The 24,297-nt window shown below is 47.3% G+C and overlaps 1 protein-coding gene across 5 annotated transcripts in view; it reads right to left on the reverse strand.

Annotated features, from left to right (window-relative positions):
- Nucleotides 1–24,297, reverse strand: part of LOC140429315 (uncharacterized) — a 198,901-nt gene that overhangs the window by 58,783 nt on the left and 115,821 nt on the right. For all 5 annotated transcript variants that reach the window (XM_072516152.1, XM_072516150.1, XM_072516149.1 and 2 more), the window contains 4 exons: nucleotides 21,412–21,685; nucleotides 18,546–18,742; nucleotides 10,690–13,348; nucleotides 10,339–10,522 (listed from right to left, as the gene is read on the reverse strand). In XM_072516152.1, coding sequence (XP_072372253.1) covers nucleotides 10,339–10,522; nucleotides 10,690–13,348; nucleotides 18,546–18,742; nucleotides 21,412–21,685 — 3,314 coding nt within the window. The remainder of the gene's footprint in view (nucleotides 1–10,338; nucleotides 10,523–10,689; nucleotides 13,349–18,545; nucleotides 18,743–21,411; nucleotides 21,686–24,297) is intronic.

The raw sequence follows: 24,297 nt of genomic DNA on the forward strand, positions 1-24,297 counted from the left end.
GATGGACGGCGGGTTCCAGAGCTGGCAGACGGCAGGTATCAAAAGGATGGGTGACCTGTTTATAGAAGGGAGCTTTCCCAGCCTGCAGGCACTGGAGGACAAATTTAAACTGCCGCCTTGGAACGGCTTTAGATATTGACAAGTGCGGGCCTTCCTGAGAAAACAGGTGGTGGCCTTCCCGCTTCTGCCGCCACAGGAGATACAGGACAGAGTAGTTTCCGGTACCTGGGTGGGGGAGGGGAAGGTGTTGGACATCTACCAGGAACTGCTGGATCGGAGGAAACCCCGGTGGAGGAACTTAAGGGCAAATGGGAGGAGGAATTAGGAGGAGAGTTAGAACCGGGTCTGTGGGCGGAAGCCCTAAGTAGTGTCAATTCCTCATCATGTGCTAGGCTCAGTTTAATCCAGTTTAAGGTGGCCCACCGGGCACACATGACGGTGGCATATATGAGTACGTTTTTCGGGGTAGAAGACAGATGTGCGAGGTGTGCAGGAAGGCCAGCAAACCATGTCCATATGTTTTGGGCATGCCCGAAGCTTGGAGGGTTCTGGCAGGGGTTTGCCAAGGCAATGTCCACGGTGCTAGGTACGCGGGTGGTGCAGAGTCCAGAGGTGGCGATCTTTGGAGTGTCAGAAGACCCGGCAGTTCAGGGAGTGAAAGAGGCCGACGTTCTGGCCTTTGCCTCCCTGGTAGCCCGGAGACAGATCCTTTTAATGTGGAGGGACTCGAAATCCCCAAATGTAGAGACTTGTGGCAGTCGTTCGACTTTCTTGGAGAAATTTAAAATGTCGGCAGTAGCCCCCGGGGGGGGGAAGGAGAGACAACTCAATGAACATCCCTACCCCCACCCCATCCTCAATGACTGCAAGTCAGTATGCGAGAGTAACGGACAAGACTGAAGAGCTTGCAAATATCTTCATCTAGAGCGCCGAGTTGATGATCAATCATGAAAGTAAAAAAGAAAGTCCTGCATACATATTGACTACTGGGTGTTCCAAAGTGCTTTGCAGCCAATGAAGTGGTTTTGATGTCTAGTCACTGCTGTAATTTAGGAAATGCAGGCAATTTGCACACAGAACCCCAGCCCACAGCAATATGTTACTGATCAGTTAATCTGTTTATTTAGTGATGTTAACTGGCTATTTCAGAGGTCCCCACCATCACAGCTGGCAGTCCTCAGCCATTCTGATTTATCCCATGCAACATCAAGAAACAGCTGGATACAGCAAAGGCTTTGAGGCCTGACAGCCTCATGCTAAACAGCTGCATGCTAAACACTTGCACTCGAGAACTAGCCATACATCTAGCCAAGCTCTTGCAGCACATTTAGAACATTGCAAGCTACCCAACAAAATGGAAAATTACTCAACTCTGCCTGTCCAATAGAAGCAAGTCAAACCATTTAACGTCCCATCAGCTGATTCTCAATAATCAACAAAAAGATGGCAACTGTTATTAGTAGCACCATCAGGCAGCACTTATTCATCAATAACATCTTATCAATGTTTGGTTTAGATTCCACCAGGACAACTTGACTTGAGGACAGTCTTCATTCAAACATAGACAAAAGAGCTGAAATCAGAGGCGAGGTAAGAGTGCCATTGACATCAAGGCAGCATTTGACTGCGTGTGACATCAAGTAGCCAAGTAAATTTGAAGTCAATGGAAGTCAAGGGGGGAAACTTTCCACTGAATTAAGTCATACCTACCACAAAAGAAAATGGTTGTGGTTGTTGAAAGCCCAACATCCAGGCCCAGGACATCATAAAGGAGTTCCTCAGGGCAGTATCTTGGGCCCAATCATTGTCAAATGATTGTTAATGGTAAAAAATTAGTGAGGGATAGAGTGGGGCCCATAAGAGACAAGCAGGATAAACTGCTCACTGAAGAGGAGGGTATGGCAGTGGTACAAGGTGAGTACTTTGCTTCGGCTGTTACCAAATTAGAAGAGGTCAACGGCCCAGTTGAAAATGTGGGTGTTGAGCCACTGAACAGTATAGTGATAGATAAAGAAAAGATGCTAAAAAGATTGGCAGCACTCTAGGTAGAGAAGTCACCAGGCCCGGGTGGGATGCATCCTAGATTGCTGAGAGAGATAAGGGAGCATATTGCGGAGACGTTGGCAGAAATTTTCCAGGGCCCCTGAACACAGGATTAGTCCCAGGGCACTGGAGGATTGCAAATTTGACGCCGTTGTTTAAGAAAGGGGCAAAGGATAACCCAGGAAACTACAAACCTGTCAGCTTGACATCAATAGTGGGAAAACTGATGGGAGGCCATAATACGGGGTCAGATAAATATACACTTAGAGAAAAATAAGTTAATACTAGACAGTCAACATGGCTTTGTCAGTGGCATGTCATACCTGACAAATTTAATTGAGTTCTTTGTCAAGGTGACACAGGCAGTGGATGAAGGTGGTGTCGTGGATGTTGTTTATTTGGACTTTCAGAAAGCATTTAATATAGTGCCACATGGCAGGTTGGTTAGTAAATTTAAAATATTTGGGGTTGATGGGTCGTTGGCAGCATGGATTAGAAGTTGGCTAAGTGATAGGAAACAGAAAGTAGGTATAGATGGACATTTCTCAGGCTGGAGACGAGTTACAGGTCGTGTTCTCCGTGTTGGAACCCTTGCTTTTTCTGATTTATATAAATGATGTAGAATGGGTGTTGTGGGCAAAATCTAAAAATTTGCAGATGATACTACGCTAGGGAGAATGGTGAATTGTGAGGTTGACGCTGAGCAACTTCAGAGGGACATTGATAAGTTGGCCAAATGGGCAGACACCTGCAGATGAACTTCAATGCAGTGAAATGTGAGGTAATGCACTTTGGTAGAAGAAACATGGGGAGACAATATAGGCTCAATGGTACAACTTTGAGGGGAGTACAGGAGCAGAGGGACCTCGGAGTTCAAGTGCATAATTCTCTGAAGGTGGCCAGGCAAGTTGAAACAGTTGTTAAGAAGGCTTATAGGGACTTCCGGTTGCGGCTATGCAGAGCTAAGCCGCACGATTCGGCAGCTCCCGCTATCACGGACTTTCAGGCTCTTTAGAGGAGCCCCAACGGGAATTTTTTGAAGACGACCCGTGGGGAAGGGAAGAGCGAGGTCCCCCTTCACCTTTTATGGACCGGACCAGAAGTAAAACGGCCAAAAAAGCGGCATTGGAGCAGCGGGAGAAGCGAGGGAAGAAAAGCAAAATGGCGGCGGCCAGGGACAAAGCGGAGTGCGGGCCGGAGCTGCAGGAGTTGATGAAGCGCTGCTTCGAGGAGCTGCGCAAGGAGATGCTGGCACCTATGCTGACGGTGATTGTAGGACTAGGGATGACCCAGAAGGCCCACGAGGTAAAGATCCAGGAGGTGCAGAAAAGAGTCAGTGAGAATGAGGACGAGATCTTGGGCCTGGCGGTGAGAGTGGAGGAGCACGAGGCGCTGCACAAGAGGTGGGCGGGAAGATTCGAAGACCTGGAGAACAGGTCGAGGAGAAAGAACCTGCGGATCCTGGGTCTCCCTGAAGGAGTGGAGGGGGCCGATGCCGGGGCATATGCGAGCACGATGCTCGAGGCGATGATGGGCGCGGAGGCCCGTTCGAGGCCGCTGGAGCTGGATGGGGCACACCGGATGCTGGCGAGGAGGCCCAAGGCGAACGAGCCGCCAAGGGCGATTGTGGTGAGGTTTCACCGTTTCACGGACAGAGAGAGGGTCTTGAAATGGGCCAAGAAGGAGCGGAGCAGCAGGTGGGACAATGCGGAGATCCAAATATACCCGACTGGAGCACGGAGGTTGCAAAGAGGAGAGCGGGTTTCAACCGGGCCAAGGCGGTGTTGCACCGGAAAGGAGTGAGATTCGGAATGCTGCAGCCAACGCGATTGTGGGTCACATACAAGGATCAGCACCATTATTTCGAAACACTTGAAGAGGCGTGGACATTTATTCAAACCAAAAAGTTGGACTCAAACTGAGGGTTTGTGAGGGTGGGGGGGGTATGTTTGATGGTTGTTGTATATAGGGTGTTAATCACGCGCAGGAAATGTTACATGGGCTGGGGGAGAGAGGGGGATGGCGATAGGGGAAAAGAGACAAGGCCGCGACAGGAGCTGCGCCAGAGGGGGCGGGGTAGGCTTAGGAAAGCGCGGGGTTTTTCCCGCGCTAGGGAAGAAAGGCGGGAGGGGGAATGGCGGAACGCACACTGATTGGGAGATTCCCACACGGGGAGGTCAATGGGACGGCTGGGGAAGCCGGGGTCAGCAGGTGTCAGCTGACTTACGGGAGTGATGTGGGGGGAGCAAAAAAGCTAGACACGGGTCTAGCGGGGGGAGGGGAGGGAAGGGGGGGGGCGTTGCTGCTGCACTGGCCGAAGGGGAATGGGACACAGAAGAGGTGGTCGGGGCGGGGGTCTCCCGGCTGGGGGACTGGAGGGTGGGGGCGGCGCGGACACAGGACTGGCCTAGAAAAGGAGATGGCTAGTCGGCCGGGGGGGGGGGGGGGGGGGGGGGGGGGGGTGTGGTACCCCCAATCCGGCTGATAACGTGGAATGTGAGGGGCCTGAATGGGCCTGGGCCGGTGAAGAGGGCCCATGTGTTCGCGCACTTAAAGGGACTGAAGGCAGACGTGGTCATGCTCCAAGAGACACATTTGAAGGTGGCGGACCAGGTCAGGTTAAGAAAGGGATGGGTAGGACAGGTATTCCATTCGGGGCTGGACGCGAAGAAGAGGGGTGGCAATATTGGTGGGGAAGCGGGTGTTGTTTGAGGCCAAGAATATCGTAGTGGACAACGGAGGGCGATATGTGATGGTGAGCGATAAGTTGCAGGGGACGTGGGTGGTATTGGTAAATGTATACGCCCCGAACTGGGATGATGCCGGATTCATGAAGCGCATGTTGGGGCGCATTCCGGACCTGGAGGTAGGAGGCCTGATAATGGGTGGGGATTTCAATACGGTGTTGGACCCAGCACTGGACCACTCCAGATCGAGGACTGGAAAGAGGCCGGCGGCGGCCAAGGTGCTTAGGGGGTTTATGGATCAGATGGGGGGAGTGGACCCGTGGAGGTTTGCCAGGCCGCAGGCCAGGGAATTTTCCTTTTTCTCCCACGTGCACAAAGCCTACTCCCGGATAGATTTCTTTGTTCTAGGCAGGGCGCTGATCCCGAAAGTGGAGGGAACGGAGTATTCGGCCATAGCCGTTTCAGATCACGCCCCGCACTGGGTGGAACTGGAGTTGTGAGAGGAGAGGACCAACGCCCGCTGAGGCGGTTGGATGTGGGACTGCTGGCAGATGAGGTGGTGTGTGGGAGGGTGAGGGGGTGCATCGAAAGGTACTTGGAGGCCAACGACAACAGGGAGGTGTGGGTGGGGGTGGTATGGGAGGCGTTGAAGGCGGTGATCAGGGGAGAGCTAATCTCCATTAGGGCTCATAGGGAGAAGATGGAGGGCATGGAAAGGGAGAGGTTAGTGGGGGAGATTTTAAGAGTGGACAGGAGATACGCAGAGGCACCCGAGGAGGGATTACTTGGGGAAAGGCGACGTCTCCAGACGGAGTTTGATCTGTTGACCACAGGGAAGGCAGAGGCACAGTGGAGGAAGGCGCAGGGGGCGACCTACGAGTATGGGGAGAAGGCGAGTCGGATGCTGGCACACCAGCTCCGTAAGAGAATGGCAGCGAGGGAAATAGGGGGAGTTAAGGATGGAAGTGGAGCCACGGTGCGGAGTGTGACGAAAATAAATGAGTACATATCCCAGCCCCCAGCGGGGGAAGAGGGGATGAGACGATTCCTAGACCAATTGAGATTCCAGAGGATGGAGGAGCAAGAGGTGGCTGGTTTAGGGGCACTAATTGGGTTGGAGGAGCTGAGCAAGGGTTTAGGGAGTATGCAGGCAAAGAAGGCCCCGGGACTGGACGGGTTCCCGGTGGAGTTCTACAGGAAGTACGTAGATCTGTTGGCCCCGCTACTAGTGAGGACCTTTAATGAGGCAAGGGAGGAAGGGACCCTGCCCCCGACAATGTCGGAGGCGACGATTTCTTTGATCCTAAAGTGGGACAAGGACCCACTGCTATGTGGATCGTACAGGCCGAACTCACTCCTCAACGTGGATGCTAGGTTGGTGGCAAAAGTGCTGGCTACGAGGATCGAGGACTGTGTCCCGGGGGTGATTCACGAGGACCAGACGGGATTTGTAAAGGGCAGGCAACTAAACACTAATGTGCGGCGGCTCTTAAACGTGATAATGATGCCATCGGTGGAGGGAGAGGCGGAGACGGAGATAGTGGCAGCTATGGACGCGGAGAAGGTTTGGGTTCGGGGGAGGGTTTATTAGTTGGGTTAAGCTCCTTTACAGAGCCCCGGTGGCGAGTGTGGTGACGAATCGACAGAGGTCGGAGAATTTTCGGCTGTGCCGTGGGACGAGGCAGGGGTGCCCCCTGTCCCCCCTGTTGTTTGCATTGGCGACTGAACCCTTGGCCATATAATTCAGGGAGTCTAGGAAATGGAGGGGGGTGGTCCGAGGGGGAGAAGAGCATCGAGTGTCGCTTTATGCGGATGACCTGTTGCTGTATGTGGCGGATCCAGTGGAGGGGATGGTGGAGGTCATGCAGACTCTAAAGGAGTTTGGGGATTTTTCGGGCTATAAGCTCAATGTAGGAAAGAGTGAGCTTTTTGTAGTACAGGCAGGGGACCAAGAAAGGGGGATAGGCGATCTACCGCTGAGGAGGGCGGAGGGGAGCTTTCGGTATCTGTGGATCCAGATAGCCAGGAGTTGGGGGGCCCTACATAAACTGAATCTGACGAGGTTGGTGGAGCAGATGGAGGAGGACTTCAAAAGATGGGACATGTTACCGTTCTCGCTAGCGGGTAGAGTGCAGTCGGTCAAAATGGTTGTCCTTCCGAGGTTTCTTTTTGTGTTTCAGTGCCTTCCCATCGTGATCACCAAGGCCTTTTTTAAGAGAGTAGCAAATGTGGCGATGATCCGTAAGTGGGTGATGGAGGGAGAGGGGGCGGCATGGAAGAGGTTGGAGATGGCGTCCTGTAAAGGAACGAGCCTGGGGGCGCTGGTGACGGCACCACTGCCGCTCTCGCCGCCAAAGTATACCACGAGTCCGGTGGTGGCGGCAACGCTAAAGATCTGGGGCCAGTGGAACGGCACAGGGATGCAATGGGAGCCTCGGTGTGGTCCCCGATCGGGGTAATCACCGGTTTGTCCCGGGGAGGATGGACGGGGGGTTTCAGAGCTGGCATCGGGCGGGGATTACGGGGATTAGAAGAATGGGGGACCTGTTCATTGATGGGACGTTTGCGAGCCTAGGGGCACTAGAGGAGAAGTTTGAGATACCCCCGGGAAATGCTTTTAGATACATGCAGGTGAGGGCGTTCGTGAGGCGGCAGGTGAGGGAATTCCCGTTGCTCCCGGCACAGGAAATTCAAAACAGGGTGATCTCGGGTGTATGGGTCGGGGAGGGCAAGGTGTCGGCAATATACCAGGAGATGAAAGAAGAGGGGGAAGCATTGGTAGAGGAGCTGAAGGGTAAATGGGAGGAGGAGCTGGGATAGAAGATTGAGGAGGGGTTATGGGCTGATGCCCTAGGTAGGGTTAATTCCTCCTCCTCGTGTGCCAGGCTCAGCCTGATGCAATTTAAGGTGGTTCACAGAGCGCACTTGACAGGGGCGAGGTTGAGTAGGTTCTTTGGGGTAGAGGACAGATGTGGAAGGTGCTCAGGGAGTTCGGCGAACCATGTCCATATGTTTTGGTCATGCCCGGCACTGGAGGGGTTCTGGAGAGGAGTGGCGGGAGCAATATCTCAGGTGGTGAAAGTCCGGGTCAAGCCAAGCTGTGGGCTAGCAATATTTGGAGCAGTGGACGAGCCGGGAGTGCAGGAGGCGAAAGAGGCCGGTATTCTGGCCTTTGCGTCCCTAGTAGCCCGGCGAAGGATCTTGCTAATGTGGAAGGAGGCGAAGCCCCCCAGCGTGGAGACCTGGATAAACAACATGGCTGGGTTCATTAAGCTGGAGAGGATAAAGTTTGTCTTGAGAGGGTCTGCGCAGGGGTTCTACAGGCGGTGGCAACCGTTCCTAGACTATCTCGCGGAGCTTTAGAGGAAGGTCGGTCAGCAGCAGCAGCAACCCGGGGGGGGGGGGGGGGGGATGTCCTGTGAATGGGGGGGGGATGTCCTGTGAGAGGGGGGCGGGGGGGAGGTTTGCCTAGGGGGTGTTTGAGCAAGAGAACACATGAAAGATTTGGGAAACTGGCATGTACGGGAGAGAGCCAGTGTACAAACTCTGTAACATATCGTTTTACCATGTATATATCTTGCTCTGTGCATTTTCCTTCTATTTTGTTACGGGGGGGGGGGGGTTTATTGTTTGTAAGGGTGAAAAATTGTGTTAAAAAACTTTAATAAATTTTTTTATTTTTTTTTTAAAAGAAGGCTTATAGCATCCATGGGTTTATAAATAGAGGCATAGCGTATAAAATCAAGGAAGTAATGCTACACCTCTACAAATCATTGGTCAGAGCACATTTGGAGTACTGTGTTCAGTTCTGGGCACCTTATTTAAGGAAAGATGTTAAAGCCCTGGAGAGAGTGCAGAGGAGATTTACTGGAATGATACCAGGAATGAAGAATTTTATATACAAGGAAAGATTGGAGAAATTGGGCTTGTTCTCCTTGGAGCAGAGAAGATTAGGAGACAACCTTATTGAGGTGTTTAAAATTTTGAACAACTTTCACAGAGTAAATAAGATATTCTGTTTCCACGAGTTGGCACGGCAGTGACTAGCGGTCACACTTTCAAGATGGTCAGCAAGAGCGCTAGGAGTGAGATGAGGAGAAACTTTTTTATTCAGAGAATTGTTAGGGTTTGGAATGCACTGCCTGGGAGAGTGATGGAGATAAGAGATTTCAAAAGAGGGCTGGATATATATTTGAAAGTGATGAACTTAGAGGGCTACTGAGATAGGGCTGGGTAATGGGACTAGCCAGCTAGATTACATAGAACATACAGTGCAGAAGGAGGCCATTCGGCCCATCGAGTCTGCACCGACCCACATTAATCCCTCACTTCCACCTTATCCCCGCAACCCAATAACCCCTCCCAACCCTTATGGACACTAAGGGCAATTTATCATGGCCAATCCACCTAACCTGCACGTCTTTGGACTGTGGGAGGAAACCGGAGCACCCGGAGGAAACCCACGCAGGACACGGGGAGAACGTGCAAACTCCGCACAGACAGTGACCCAGCGGGGAATCGAACCTGGGACCCTGGCGCTGTGAAGCCACAGTGCTAATCACTTGTGCTACCGTGCTGCCCACGGTAGGTTGCTCTTTTGGGAGCCGGTGCAGACACGATAGGCTGAATGGCCTCGTTCTGTGCTATAAATAACAAACAAACTGCTTCACGAATGATTTTTCCTTCCACTTGACGACAGGATTGTTTGCTTAGGATTTCAGTGTTCAGTTCCATTCGCAACTCCTCAGATACTGAAGCAGCACAAGCCCACATGCAGCAAAACCTGAGCAAACATCAGGGTTCGGCTGATAAATGCCAAGTAGCATTTGTGCTATTCAGGTGCCAGGCAATGACCATCTCCAGCAAAAGAGTCTAACCACCTGCTGCTTGACATTTAACGGCATTACCATTGTTGAATATTCCACCATCAACATCCTGGGGCCACCACTGACAAGTAACTTAACTCGTCATCCACAGGAATACCATGATTACAACAGCAAGTCAGAGGCTGGGTATACTGCAGGGGACGATTCACGTCCTGACTCCCCTAAGCCTGTCCACGATCAACATGGCAGAAATCAAGAGTGTTATGGAATATTCTCCACCTGCCTGGATGAGTGCAGTTCCAAAAACACTCAAGAAGTTCAACATCATCTGGGACAGGCTTGCTTGATATCCCATTTTACCACCAGCACAGTAAAGCTGCAGTACATACCATCTGCAATATGCACTGTAGCAAATCTCCAAGGTTCCTCGAACAAAACCTTCAAAATCTGCAGCCGTTACTGCCCAGGGCACAGACAACAGTTTCTTGGAAGCATCACTGACATGTCCCCTTCCAAGTCACATGCTATCCCTGATTTTGAAATCTGACACCATTCCCTTCATTTTTGCTGGGCCAAAATCCTGCAATCTGTCCCCAATAGCAACGTGGGAACACTTCCACTGCATGAACTGATTTTCAAGAGGCATCCCACCATCACCTTCTCAATGGCAATTAGGTTGTAATGGTTGGCCTTCCCAGGTATAATCTCATTCCTGGAATTAACTTTTTAAAAAACTAGTTTTTAAGTGGATGAGTGTTAGTTTTTCAAAGGATAATGCATACCTTTTGGGAGTAACCAACATATGAAAGTTCTGTAGTCATTTCTGGAGCCTCTATAGTCAGACATGCATCAGCGGCCTCACATGAGCTTGATGTGGATTGTGTGAAGCATGCAGGGGAGGAAAATCCATCTTGTGCTTCCGGACATTGATTTGTTGCCTGTGGTTGATCATGTTCTGGGAGCACTCTGAAGAAATATTTGGCATTAGTGTGAGCACCAAAACTAACATGTATATCAATATGCATTCTATTTCACAAAAATATTCCTTAGGTTTGTACTATCATGCCCTGGGACAGGTAATTAACAACATGCCTAGATAACACTTTAGATGTTAGACGGTTATCCTCTTTTACCTGTTACTCAGCTGCTCAGTTCCAGTATCCAAATGCTTAGTTCTACTCATTTGCTCTTCATCTTCCACAAATACGTCTTGTTGCTCAGGTATTGATAACTGTACATCCACAGGCTGAGCCTCATCATCCAAATTCTCAAACAAACTCAGTTGCTTTCCATGTCCCTCAGATTTGTCTTGTTGCTCAGGTATTGATAACTGTACACCCACAGGCTGAGTCTCATCGTCCAGATGTTTAGTCCTTAGTTGCTTTTCATGTCCCACACATATGTTGTGTTGCTCAGGTATTGTTAACTGTACATCCACAGGCTGGGTCTCATTGTCCAGATGCTGAGCACTACTCAGTTGCTTTCCACATCCCACACATTCATCTTGTTGCTCAGGTATTGATAACTGTACATCCACAGGCTGAGCCTCATCACCCAGATTCTCAGTCCTAATCAATTGCTTTCCATGTCCTACACATTTGTCTTGTTGCTCAGGTATTGATAACTGTACACCCACAGGCGGAGCCTCATCATCCAGATTCTCAATCCTACTCAGTTGTTTTCCATGTCCCACAGATATATCTTCTTGCTCAGGTATTGATAACTGTACACCCACAAGCCGAGCCTCATCATCCAGATGTTCAGACCTAATCAGTTGCTTTCCATGTCCCACACCCTTATCTTGTTGCTCAGGTATTGATAACTGTACATCCACAGGCTGAGCCAAATCATCCAGATTCCCAGTCCTATTCAGCTGCTTTCCACGTCCCTCAGATCTGTCTTGTTGCTCAGGTATTGATAACTGTTCACCCACAGGCTGAGCCTCGTTGTCCAGATGTTTAGTCCTTAGTTGCTTTTCATGTCCCACACATTTGTCTTGTTGCTCAGGTATTGATAACTGTACACCCACAGGCTGAGCCTCATTGTCCAGATGCTGAGCACTACTCAGTTGCTTTCCATGTCCCACACATTTATCTTGTTGCTCAGATATTGATAACTGTACATTCACAGGCTGAGCCTCATCATCCAGATTCTCAGTCCTAATCAATTGTTTTCCATGTCCCCTACATTTGTCTTGTTGCTCAGGTATTGATAACTGTACATCCATAGGGGGAGCCTCATCATCCAGATTCTCAGTCCTAATCAGTTGTTTTCCATGTCCCACAGATATATCTTCTTGCTCAGGTATTGATAACTGTACACCCACAAGCCGAGCCTCATCATCCAGATGTTCAGTCCTACTCAGTTGCTTTCCATGTCCCACACCCTTATCTTGTTGCTCGGGTGTTGATAACTGTACATCCACAGGCTGAGCCTCATCATCCAGGTTCTCAGTCCTAATCAATTGTTTTCCATGTCCCCTACATTTGTCTTGTTGCTCAGGTATTGATAACTGTACATCCATAGGGGGAGCCTCATCATCCAGATTCTCAGTCCTAATCAGTTGTTTTCCATGTCCCACAGATATATCTTCTTGCTCAGGTATTGATAACTGTACACCCACAAGCCGAGCCTCATCATCCAGATGTTCAGTCCTACTCAGTTGCTTTCCATGTCCCACACCCTTATCTTGTTGCTCGGGTATTGATAACTGTACATCCACAGGCTGAGCCAAATCATCCAGATTCCCAGTCCTACTCAGTTGCTTTCCACGTCCCTCAGATCTGTCTTGTTGCTCAGGTATTGATAACTGTACGTCCACAGGCTGAGCCTCATTGTCCAGATGCTGAGCACTACTCAGTTGCTTTCCATGTCCCACACATTTGTCTTGTTGCTCAGGTATTGATAACTGTACACCCACAGGCGGAGCTTCATCATCCAGATTCTCAATCCTAATCAGTTGTTTTCCATGCCACACACCCGTATCTTGTTGCTCAGGTATTGATAACTGTACACCCACAGGCTGAACCTCATTGTCCAGATTCCCAGCCCTACTCCGTTGCTTTCCATGCCCCACACATTTATCTTGTTGCTCAGGTATTGATAACTGTACATTCATAGGCTGAGCCAAATCATCCAGATTCCCAGTCCTATTCAGTTGCTTTCCACGTCCCTCAGATTTGTCTTGTTGCTCAGGTATTGATAACTGTACGTCCACAGGCTGAGCCTCATCATCCAGATGTTTAGTGCTTAGTTGCTTTCCATGTCCCACAGTTATATCTTCTTGCTCAGGTATTGATAACTGTACACCCATAGGCTGAGCCTCATTGGCCAGATGCTGAGCACTACTCAGTTGCTTTCCATGCCCCACACTCCTATCTTGTTGCTCAGGTATTGACAACTGAACATCCATAGGCTGAGGCTTATCATCCAGATTCCCAGTCCTACTCAATTGTATTCCATGCCCCACACAAATGTCTTGTTGCTCAGGTATTGATAACTGTACAACCACAGACTGAGCCTCATCATCCAGATGCTGAGCACTACTCAGTTGTTTTCCATGTCCTGTGCAATTGTCTTGTTGCTCAGATAATGATAATTTGTCACAGAGATGTTCAGTCTTGCTTACTTGTTCTTTATTTTCCACACAGTTGTCTTGTTCTTCAGGTATTGATACCATATAATTTGGTTGCTCATCTGAAACTTGCTCCATGGCCAGGTTTTGTTCATCACCTTCCACTGTGACCAGATGAAGCTGCAAGGGGTCATCAAGATCCACCTCTGTTTCATTATCTGCAAGCAGAAATCATATTGTTCCCATTTCTTGCACCAAAATTTTCTACACTAGAAATAGTGCCTGGCATATTACATTATTTAACAGCAGCAAAAATCATGTACTTAAAGTGCCAAGTTTATCACATTTTAGACTTGGAAAAAGCACTGCATCGGTTTAATTTTAAAGCAATTATTTCAAACCCAGCAGAGGGCAGTAGAGCGGAGCTGCTGATTGGCTGTTGCGGGGAACATTTGCATCAGTGCATTGTAGTCACTGCATCCAGAAAGTGTACCTGAGCAAGACACCCTAGGTGTTCAAGTGAAGGCAAGCATCCAGCACAGTGCAGTAGAGCGGAGATGCTGATTGGCTGTTGCGGGGAAAATGTGCATCAGTGCTTTGCGGTCACTGTACCTTGAAGGCGGTTTGTGGAGGAGCTGTTGTCAAGTGACACTTAAACCTGAAACACTTCTTCAGTGTTTCCCTCCCTACCTCCTCCTCTAACCCAAAAGAAAAATAATCGCTGTAAGGATCTCAGTCGAGTAAAGATCAGGAGGGAGACTTGAGGGCAGGTAGAAGTAGAAAGAAGTTGAACCGTGACGTCACAGCCTGCAGGCAAGAGATTGGCTTGTGACTGGTAAGTAGTTTTTCTTTTCCCTGAAGTGTTATCGAGTGACTGCTGGGTAAGTAGATTTAAATTGTTTGTGCAGGCCCATAACAGCTGATTGCTGTTCTCGTGTGGGGCGCAGTGGTTGCTGAGTGAGTGCTTGCTGTATTTAAGTTGGGCAGTTTCTAAACACTACACACTACACTTGTAGTGTAGCCCACCCTTCCACCTCCTTTAACCTAAGGGATAGAGTGAATAACAGGTAAGCTCTTTCTTTCTTTTTTTTTTATCTAGAGGGGATGGCAGGGAAGGCAGTGCAATGTTCCTCCTGCAGAATGTTTGAGGTGAGGGACGCCGGTGTCCCTGCTGATTTCACCTGTGGGAAGTGCACCCATCTCCAGCTCCTCAGAAACTGCGTTAGGAAACTGGAGCTGGAGCTGGATGAACTTCGGATCATTCAGGAGGCAGAGGTGGTCATAGATAGTAGCTTCAGGAATGTAGTTACTCCGAAGAATCAAGATAGATGGGTGACGGTGAGAGGGGCTGGGAGGAAGCAGACAGTGCAAGGATCCTCTGTGGTCGTTCCCCTCAGTAACAAGTATACCGTTTTGGATACTGTTGAGGGGGACGACCTACCAGGGGTAAGCCACGGTGAACGGATCTTCAGCACTGAGTCCGTCCCTGTGGCTCAGAAGGGAAGGAGGGCGTGCAGGAGAGCAATAGTTATTGGGGGCTCGATAGTTAGAGGGACAGATAGACGGTTCTGTGGCAGCGAAAGAGACTCACGGATGGTATGTTGCCTCCCGGGTGCCAGGGTCTGTCACGTCTCGGACCGTGTTTTCAGAATCCTTAAGGGGGAGGGGGAGCAGTCACAAGTCGTGGTACACATCGGTACCAACGACATAGGTAAGAGAAGGGACGGTGATTTAAAACAGGAATTTAGGGAGCTAGGGTGGAAGCTGAGAGCCAGGACAAACCATGTTGTCATCTCTGGTTTGTTGCCGGTGCCACGTGCTAGTGAGGTGAGGAACAGAGAGAGAGTGCAGATAAACATGTGGCTGCAGGGATGGTGTACATAGAACATAGAACGATACAGCGCAGTACAGGCCCTTCGGCCCACGAGATAGGGTAGGAGATAGGGTTTCAGGTACGTGGCTAATAGGAGCACATTCTGGGGAAGGTGGGACCTGTACAGACAGGATGGTTTGCACCTGAACCAGAGGGGCACCAATATCCTGGAGGGAAATTTGCTACGGCTCTTCGGGGAGGTTTAAACTAATTTGTCAGGGGGCTGGGAAAACGAGCTGTAGTCCAGAAGCCAGTGTTGAGAGTAGGGAGGTACCGAGGAGGTTATCAAGGTCGCAGGAGTGTACCGGCAGACAGAAAGGTGGGTTGAAGTGTGTCTACTTCAATGCAAGGAGCATCTGGAATAAGGTAGGTGAACGTGGAGCGTGGATTGGTACTTGGAACTATGATGTTGTGGCCATTACGGAGACATGGTTTGGTTAGAACAGGGACAGGAATGGTTGTTGGAAGTTCCGGGGTATAGTTGTTTCAGTAAGAATAGGGGAGGTGGTAAAAGAGGTGGAGGAGTAGCATTGTTAATCAAGGATAGTTTAATGGCTGCAGAAAGGCAGTTTGAAGGGGATCTGCCTGCTGAGGTAATATGGGCCGAAGTTAGAAATAGGAAAGGAGCGGTCACATTGTTAGGAGTTTTCTATAGGCCCCCAAATAGTAATAGAGATGTGGAGGAAAAAATTGCAAAACAGATTATGGATAGGTGTGGAGGTCTCAGGGTAGTTGTCATGGGTGACTTTAACTTTCCAAATATTGATTGGAACCTCTGTAGGTCGAACAGTTCGGATGGGGCAGTTTTTGTACTGTGTGCAGGAGGGTTTCCTGACACAATATGTGGATAGGCCAACAAGAGGGGGGGGCCACATTGGATTTGGTACTGGGTAATGAACCGGGCCAAGTGTTAGATTTGTTTGTGGGAGAGCACTTTGGAGATAGTGACCACAATTCGGTGTCTTTCACTATTACAATGGAGAGGGATAGGGCCATACGGCAGGGCAAGGTTTATAATTGGGGGAGGGGTAATTATGATGTGATTAGGCAAGAATTAGGGAGCATAAGATGGGAACAGAAACTGTCAGGGAAAGGCACAAGTGAAAAGTGGAGCTTGTTCAAGGAACAAATACTGTGTTGTCCTTTATAAGCATGTCCCCGTCAGGCAGGGAGGAAATGGCCGTGTGAGTGAACCATGGTTCACAAAAGAGGTTGAATGTCTTGTCAAGAGGAAAAAGGAAGAGTATGTAAGGATGAGAAAACAAGGTTCAGTAGGGTCGCTTGAGGGTTACAAGGTAGCAAGGAATGAGCTGAAAAAAGGGCTGAGGAGAGTTAGGAGGGGGATTGAGAAGTCCTTGGCGGGTCGGATCAAGGAAAACCCCAAGGCTTTTTACTCTTGTGAGAAATAAAAGAATGACCAGGGTGAGGGTAGGGCCGGTCAAAGACAGTAGTGGGAACTTGTGCATGGAGTCAGAAGAAATAGGAGAGGCGTTGAATGAATACTTTTCTTCAGTGTTCACAAAGGAGAGGGGCCATGTTTTTGAGGATGAGAGTGTGATACAGGCGGGTAGGCTGGAAGAGGCTATATGTTCTGAGGAAGGATGTATTAGCAATTTTGAAAAACCTGAGGGTCAACAAGTCCCCTGGGCCAGATGGATACATCCAAGGATTCTTTGGGAGGCAAGGGATGAGATTGCAGAGCCTTTGGCTTTGATCTTTGGGTCCTCACTGTCCACGGGGATAGTGCCAGAGGACTGGAGAGTGGCGAATGTTGTTCCTCTGTTCAAGAAAGGGAATAGGAATGACCCTGATAATTATATGCCAGTTAGTCTTGCTTCGGTGGTCAGGAAGATAATGGAAAAGGTCCTGAAGGCTAGGATTTATGACCATTTGGAAAGATGCAGCTTAATCCGGGATAGTCAACACGGATTCGTGAAGGGTAGGTCTTGCCTCACAAATTTGATTGAATTCTTTGAGGAGGTAACTAAGTGTGTAGATGAAGGTAGAGCAGTTGATGTCGTATACATGGATTTTAGTAAGGCATTTGATAAGGTTCCCCATGGTCGGCTCATGAAGAAAGTAAGGAGGTGTGGGATAGAGGGAAATTTTGCCAATTGGATAAGTAACTGGCTATCACACAGAAGACAGAGGGTGGTGGTGGATGGAAAATTTTCAGACTGGAGACCAGTTACCAGCGGTGTACCACAGGGATCAGTGCTGGGTCCTCTGCTATTTGTGATTTTTATCAATGACTTGGAGGAGGGGGCTGAAGGGTGGGTCAGTAAATTTGCTGATGACACCAAGATTGATGGAGTAGTGGATGAGGTGGAGGGCTGTTGTAGGCTGCAAAGAGACATTGATAGGATGCAGAGCTGGGCCGAAAAATGGCAGATGGAGTTTAACCCTGATAAGTGCGAGGTGATTCAATTTGGTAGAAAAAAATTGAATGCTGATTACAGGGTCAACAGCAGGGTTCTGAGGAATGTGGAGGAACAGAGAGATCTTGGGGTTCATGTCCACAGATCTCTGAAGGTTGCCACTCAAGTGGATTGAGCCGTGAAGAAGGCTTATAGTGTGTTAGCGTTTATTAACAGGGGGCTTGAGTTTAAGAGCCGCGGGGTTGTGCTGCAACTATACATAACCCTGGTGAGACCACATCTGGAGTATTGTGTGCAGTTCTGGCCATCTCATTATAGGAAGGGTGTGGAAGCATTGGAAAGGGTTCAAAGGAGATTTCCCCGGATGCTGCCTGGTTTGCAGGATAGGTCTTATGAAGAAAGGTTGAGGGAGCTAGGGCTTTTCTCTTTGGAGCGGAGAAGGATGAGAGGCGACTTAATAGAGGTTTATAAGATAATGAGGGGGATAGATAGAGTGGACGTTCAGAGACTATTTCTTCGGGTGGATGTAGCTGTTACAAGGGGGCATAACTATAAGATTCAAGGTGGGAGATATAGGAGGGATGTCCGAGGTAGGTTCTTTACTCAGAGAGTGGTTAGGGTATGGAATGGACTGCCTGCTGTGATAGTGGAGTCGGACACTTTAGGAACTTTCAAGCGGTTATTGGATAGGCACATGGAGCACATCAGAATGACAGGGAGTGGGATAGATTGATCTTGGTTTCGGACAATGCTCGACACAACATCAGGGGCCGAAGGGCCTTTTCTGTGCTGTTCTATGTTCTAAACCCATAATTTTCTTAGCTTCCTTCATAATTGCTTTACATCACAAATGAAACCGAGAACTACAAACAAGTAACGGTTACTTTTTCTTTAAAAAAAGTTTACTTTTTCTAAAAAAAAGTTTAAGATAATTTGTATTTAAAATAATTCATCAATGTAGTAACTCCAATTATATTACATGTCTTTAAATCACTGTTAACTTACGCTTCACCATATTCACCCACACACACAGATGGAATTGTAAACCCAAAGAGTCAATGATGTCTCAGACCATCAAGTTTCTATCTAGTTAACGTCAAAGTTTTTTTTTGTTTTGAAGAAAAATTTGTTTAATCAGAGTAGGCTCTTCTCTATTTTGCTTACTATGTTTTCTGTTCTGCAATGTTGTTCTAGATGGTTCTGCAGAGTTCTGCATTGCTCTCTTCTGTGTAACAGGATAGAGCTTTTCAGCATGGCTTCTAGGAGTGGTTTTACTGAGGTTGGGTTTTGGTTTTAGAAACCTGCCTCTTCTTGTGGCTCTGCTCTTCTGTGAATAACCAGACTGCTCAATAACAGAGGAGCTACCAAGAAAAAAGAGACTTCTTTTATTATAAATGCAGATGCAAATACATTTTAAATTATCACTCAAAACATATCTTTGAACAATTTCCATGCACTGAGAAATCTAAATGAAGGGCAAGCCCAAAACATCACCAAAGTTGGGAAATAAATTTTTCACGGTGCACAACATTTTGAAAAGTCAGGCAGAACAGAAACAGATGAGCAGCAGCCCGATAATAAAAGACAACATTTTTTTTATTCGTTCATGGGATGTGGGCGTCGCAGGCTGGGCCAGCAATTATTGCCTATCCCTAATTTCCCTTGAGGGGGCAGTTAACAGTCAACCACACTGCTGTGGATATGGACATGTAGACCAGACCAGGTAAGGACAGCAGATTACCTACCCTAAAGGACATTAGTGAACCAGATGGGTTTTTAAAAATAAATTTAGAATACCCAATTATCTTTTTCCAATTAAGGGGCAATTTAGCGTGGTCAATCCACCTAACCTGCACATCTTTTGGATTGTGGGAATACGGGGAGAATGTGCAAAATCCACACAGACAGTGACCGGGGGCCGGGATCAAACCAGGGTCTTCAGGTCCTCAGCACCGTAGGCAGCAGTGCTACCATTGCACCACCATGCTGCCCCCATTTGGGTTTTTACAACAATCGAAAATGGTCATCTTTAGACTTTTATTTCCAGAATTTATTGACTTCAATTTTACCATCTGTAGTGGCGCGATTTGAACCTGGTCCCCCCAAAGCATTGAGCTTTGACAAAGAGTCATCGGACTCAAAACGTTAGCTCTTTTCTCTCCCTACAGATGCTGCCAGACCTGCTGAGATTTTCCAGCATTTTCTCTTTCGTCCCGCACAGCATTACTCTGGTTCTCTTGTTTACTAGGCCAGTGGCAATACCACTATGCAACCGCCTCCAATGTAAGCTGAAAGGATCCCAGCTCAGAAGATCAGGAAATAGAATCAGTATAAGTGAAAACCAGTAATAGTGGGAGTAATTTATAGTTAAACCGTAGATCATAGCATTAATCAAAAAAAAAAAATTGAAGTTTGTAACAAAGACAATGTAATAATCATGGAGAACTTGAATTTTCAATAGGTTGGGCAAATTAATTGGCAAAGGCTCGTATGTAAAATGCTTTTCATGACAGCTTTCTAAAACAATATGTTGTGGAACCAACTGGGGAGAGAACTATTTTGTTTCTTGTACTGTGCAATAAGGCAGGGTTAATTTGTAATGTCATAGCAAAAGATCCTCTTGGGTAAAAGTGATAATACAATTGAATTCCATATTAAGAATAAGGGTGACATGTCTAAGTCTAAAACTAGGACCTTAAACAAAGCCAATTCCCTTGGCACTAAGGGCAGAACTGCCAATGATTTGTTGGGTAAAAAGGCTGAAAGAAAGGTATAGTGGTAAATAAACAGTGGGAAACATTTAAAGAAATTATGCAACATTTCAACAAAAAACAACTAAAATCTAACAAATGCCAAGTATCCAATGGCCTCCATTCTAGAATGCTACAATTCTATAAAGCTTTGGTGAGACCACACCTGGAGTACAGTGCACAGTTTCTGTCTCTATATTGAAGGAAGGATATACCTGCCTTGAAGAGAGTACAGCCAAGTTTGCTAAATTGGTTCCCGAGAAGAGAAACTGAGTAAATTAGACTATTTGGAAGTTTAAGAATGAGAGGTGACCTCCAACAAACATATAAGATTCTGAAGAGGCTTTATAGGTTAGACACAATCCAAGATAAGGGGTTGATCGTTTACAATCAAGATGGGGAAAGATTTCTTCACTTGAAGGGTTGTGAATCAGTAGAATGGTCTATCCCAGGAGGCTAACGACTCTCCATCGCTAAGTAAATTCAAGGCTGGAATAGACAGATTGGATTTGTTTATTGTCACGTGTACCGAGGTACAGTGAAAAGTATTATTCTGCGAGCAGCTCCACAGATCATTAAATACATGAAAAGGAAATAAAAGAAAATACATAATAGGGCAACACAACATATACAATGTAACTACATAAGCACTGGCATCGGATGAAGCATACAGAGTGTAGTGTTAATGAGGTCAGTCCATCAGAGGGTCATTTAGGAGTCTGGTGACAGTGGGGAAGAAGCTGTTTTTGAGTCTGTGCGTGCGTGTTCTCAGACTTCTGTATCTCCTGCCCGATGGAAGAAGTTGGAAGTGAGTAAGCCAGGTGGGAGGGATCTTTGATTATGCTGCCCGCTTTCCCCAGGCAGACAGATTTTTTACCCTCAGGCACTTGAGAGATATAGGAAGTGGGCAAGAATTTGGAAGTTGAGGCAGAAGATCAGCCATGATCATACTGAATGGTGGAGCAGTTCGAGTGGCCATATGGTTTACTCCAACTCCTATTTCTGTTTCTTTGATTCTTAATATTAAAAAACAGCAGAAAGGGTAAAGGTAGATCAAGGACTATTACTGTGACACCAAGCTTGAGTTCTAAATGTCTGTAGATTGAAGAAAAAAAAGACTAACGGTGATGGGATATCAATGATTTTTATATCTGGGGAAAGAACTGGTACAGGACACAGAAGAAAAACAGAGTATATAGGGAAGGCACATTTCAAGCTTTGAAATAGCATGAGTATGGGAAAAATAATTTAACCTTCCCATCACAATATAGTATGCTCACCTAAAACGAGCATTGCGAGAATCTTTTGAAAGAGAAGGTTCTTCAAAGTCCAGCCCATACTTCAGATCCATTGCTGTGGGAACACTCTGCTCGTTAGGTCTACTAGATTCAATGTGCACATCAGGGGCAGTATCACACAGTACAATCTGCATGGAAGGAGGATCACTACCGAGGTCCGTTTCCTGCTCCACATTCTTCGGATCAACACAGCTTACATCAGTGTATACAGCATCCTGCAAACCATCACCAGCCTCTGTACTCCAGTGGTTGTCTTCTAAAGGATCAAGAACAGGTTTAAAATTAACATAGCAACAGGAGACGGACTGCTCTGCTTGCTTTGTGTAGTGACATCATAAACATTCATTTGGAATGTATTTACAATATCGCCACATGCAGCAATCAGAGCAATTCATACCTCCAATATATCAACTGCTTATACTGAATGCAAATTGGTTATTTGTTAAAACCAAATATTTATTAAAATCTCTGCCCAGTCTAAAACACCAAGTTAAAATAACCTATAAAGGAGAACCCACAAGTCTTCATGAGTATTCAATCATTCCAATTTGAAAATAACCGAAGATACAAATTCTCAAAATAGGAGCGTTGCCATCTTTGTGTAACATAATCACAAATACTTTTATTGACTTCTATGAAAAACTTATTCGCAAACAATAACTTTCAAACTGTTTATCAGGATGATTGATAGAAAATTTAGTCAAGTTTCATTGTGCAGGGGCTGCACGGTGGCGCAGTGGTTAGCACTGGGACTGCAGCGCTGAGGACCTGGGTTGGAATCCTGGCCCTGGGTCACTGTCAGTGTGGAGTTGCACATTCTCCCTGTGTCTGCGTGGGTTTCACCCCCACAACCCAAAGATGTCCAGGGTAGGTGGATTGGACACGCTAAATTGCCCCTTAATTGGAAAAATAATAATTGGGTATTCTAAATTTATAATTAAAAATAAAAGTTTCACTGTGCAGTTTTTGGAAGGACTAAATTAAATAGCCACAATGACGCTACAACAAAACTGCAACAGCATCAACTGATGGGGAGAAAGTGTTCCACTAAAACAAAACTAACACTAGTATCAAAAATACATTGCTTCAGTTCAGGGCTTCCCAAATGGGTTCCACGAGAGAGGCCGGGCAGGCACGAGAGCGGCTGGGCAGGCACGAGAGCGAGAGGCGAGGCATGTGAGCGAGGGACGAGGCGTGTGAGCGAGGGACGAGGCGAGTGTGTATCTGCAGTGATGACTGAGCGCAAGTGCGACTGAGCGCGAGTGTGGCTCGAGTGCAAGTGTGGCTCGAGTGCAAGTGTGGCTTAGAGACTTTGAATCCAGCTCTCCGGGGCCCTCCTAATATTGACCAAATTTGTGAGCAAAAAAAGCAGCATCAGTCTCCCTATAATAAATGATGAACAGGTAACACTTAAGTACTTTTTTGAATAACGTTTAATTATAATAAATGTAGGGCGGCAGGTGGCACAGTGGTTAGCACTGCTGCCAACAGCACTGAGGACCCGGGTTGAATCCCGGCTCCGGGTCACTGTCCATGTGGAGTGCACGGAGGACACGGGTTGAATCCCGGCTCCGGGTCACTGTCCATGTGGAGTGCACGGAGGACACGGGTTGAATCCCGGCTCCGGGTCACTGTCCATGTGGAGTGCACGGAGGACACGGGTTGAATCCCGGCTCCAGGTCACTGTCCATGTGGAGTTTGCACATTCTCCCCGTATCTGTGTGGGTCTCACCCCCAGAACCCAAAGATGTGCAGGATAAGTGAATTGGCCACGCTATATTGCCCCTTAATTGGAAATAAAAATAATTGGGTACTAAAGAACATTTCTTAAGGGTTCCACCAGTACTCTTGAAAGGTCAAAAGGTTTTGTAAACCCTGTTTGGTTGGTTATAACCATTATGCATATAAAATGAAATGGGTTAGCTTTAAAGTAATACATTCAAATCTGAAAGCTGTGACGTAACTTTACGGCAACAGACCCACATACAGCAGGGTCAACGAATGAAGGGTTTGCCATACTTTCTAACTCAGTCACAGCATTAGCATCCCACTTCTGATAAATCAAAGGAGGCTGGCAATATAATGCATTAAATCTGTCGAAGGAAGAATTTCTAGTTAAAGGGACCCTGGCATGGGTCAGATGGCTGAACTGTATATTGATTCCCCTGTGTTAAGCAACCACAGGAATAGAAAGTATACCTAGAAAGACTGCCCTCTGGGTCTTTGACTCTCAGTTGGAGGTCCTGCTGCAAGATCTGAGGGACTAAAGTGATGTTTGCAAAGAGGCTGAGGCCAACCTCTGAAACCAATCCGGCATGGATGGAAGTGGCTAACGAAGTCAGCAGTAGTACTGTGGTCCCTAGATACAGTGTTCCAAGAGATCGCACAAGAGATTAAGGTCCTCGGGTGGACAGAAAAGGCAAATGTTATTCCACTTCAGGTGTCAAATGCCACATTTTAACTTTCCCAGCATCCTCCTATGTTGGGGGACATTTTCTGATACTGGACTATGATATAAATTATAGTTGGCTCTGTAGCTACATTTTTGCTCCTATATTACTTTTGAATAGTTCTGTTGAGACAAAAGGTACTCATTGGTTTAGATGCCTGTTTAGAAGAGGCAATTTGTAGGAATAGGTAGTGTATACACAATGCTTACCAATATCAGAAAGGACACAAATTGGCTGTTAGCTATGATAGCAATACTAAAGACACAAAATGGCTGAACTAGTCACATTCCTGAACATTAAGTTACAAACTGTGTAAACTACCTCATGAGAACCAAGCGTGCGTATGTATAGGGAGTATTTTAACAGCCGCTGATAACAGCTTCACAGAACAAGGAATGCAATGTATCCTTAATAGCTC

This window comes from Scyliorhinus torazame, chromosome 9 (assembly GCF_047496885.1).
Source record: "Scyliorhinus torazame isolate Kashiwa2021f chromosome 9, sScyTor2.1, whole genome shotgun sequence".
Lineage (NCBI taxonomy): Eukaryota > Metazoa > Chordata > Chondrichthyes > Carcharhiniformes > Scyliorhinidae > Scyliorhinus > Scyliorhinus torazame.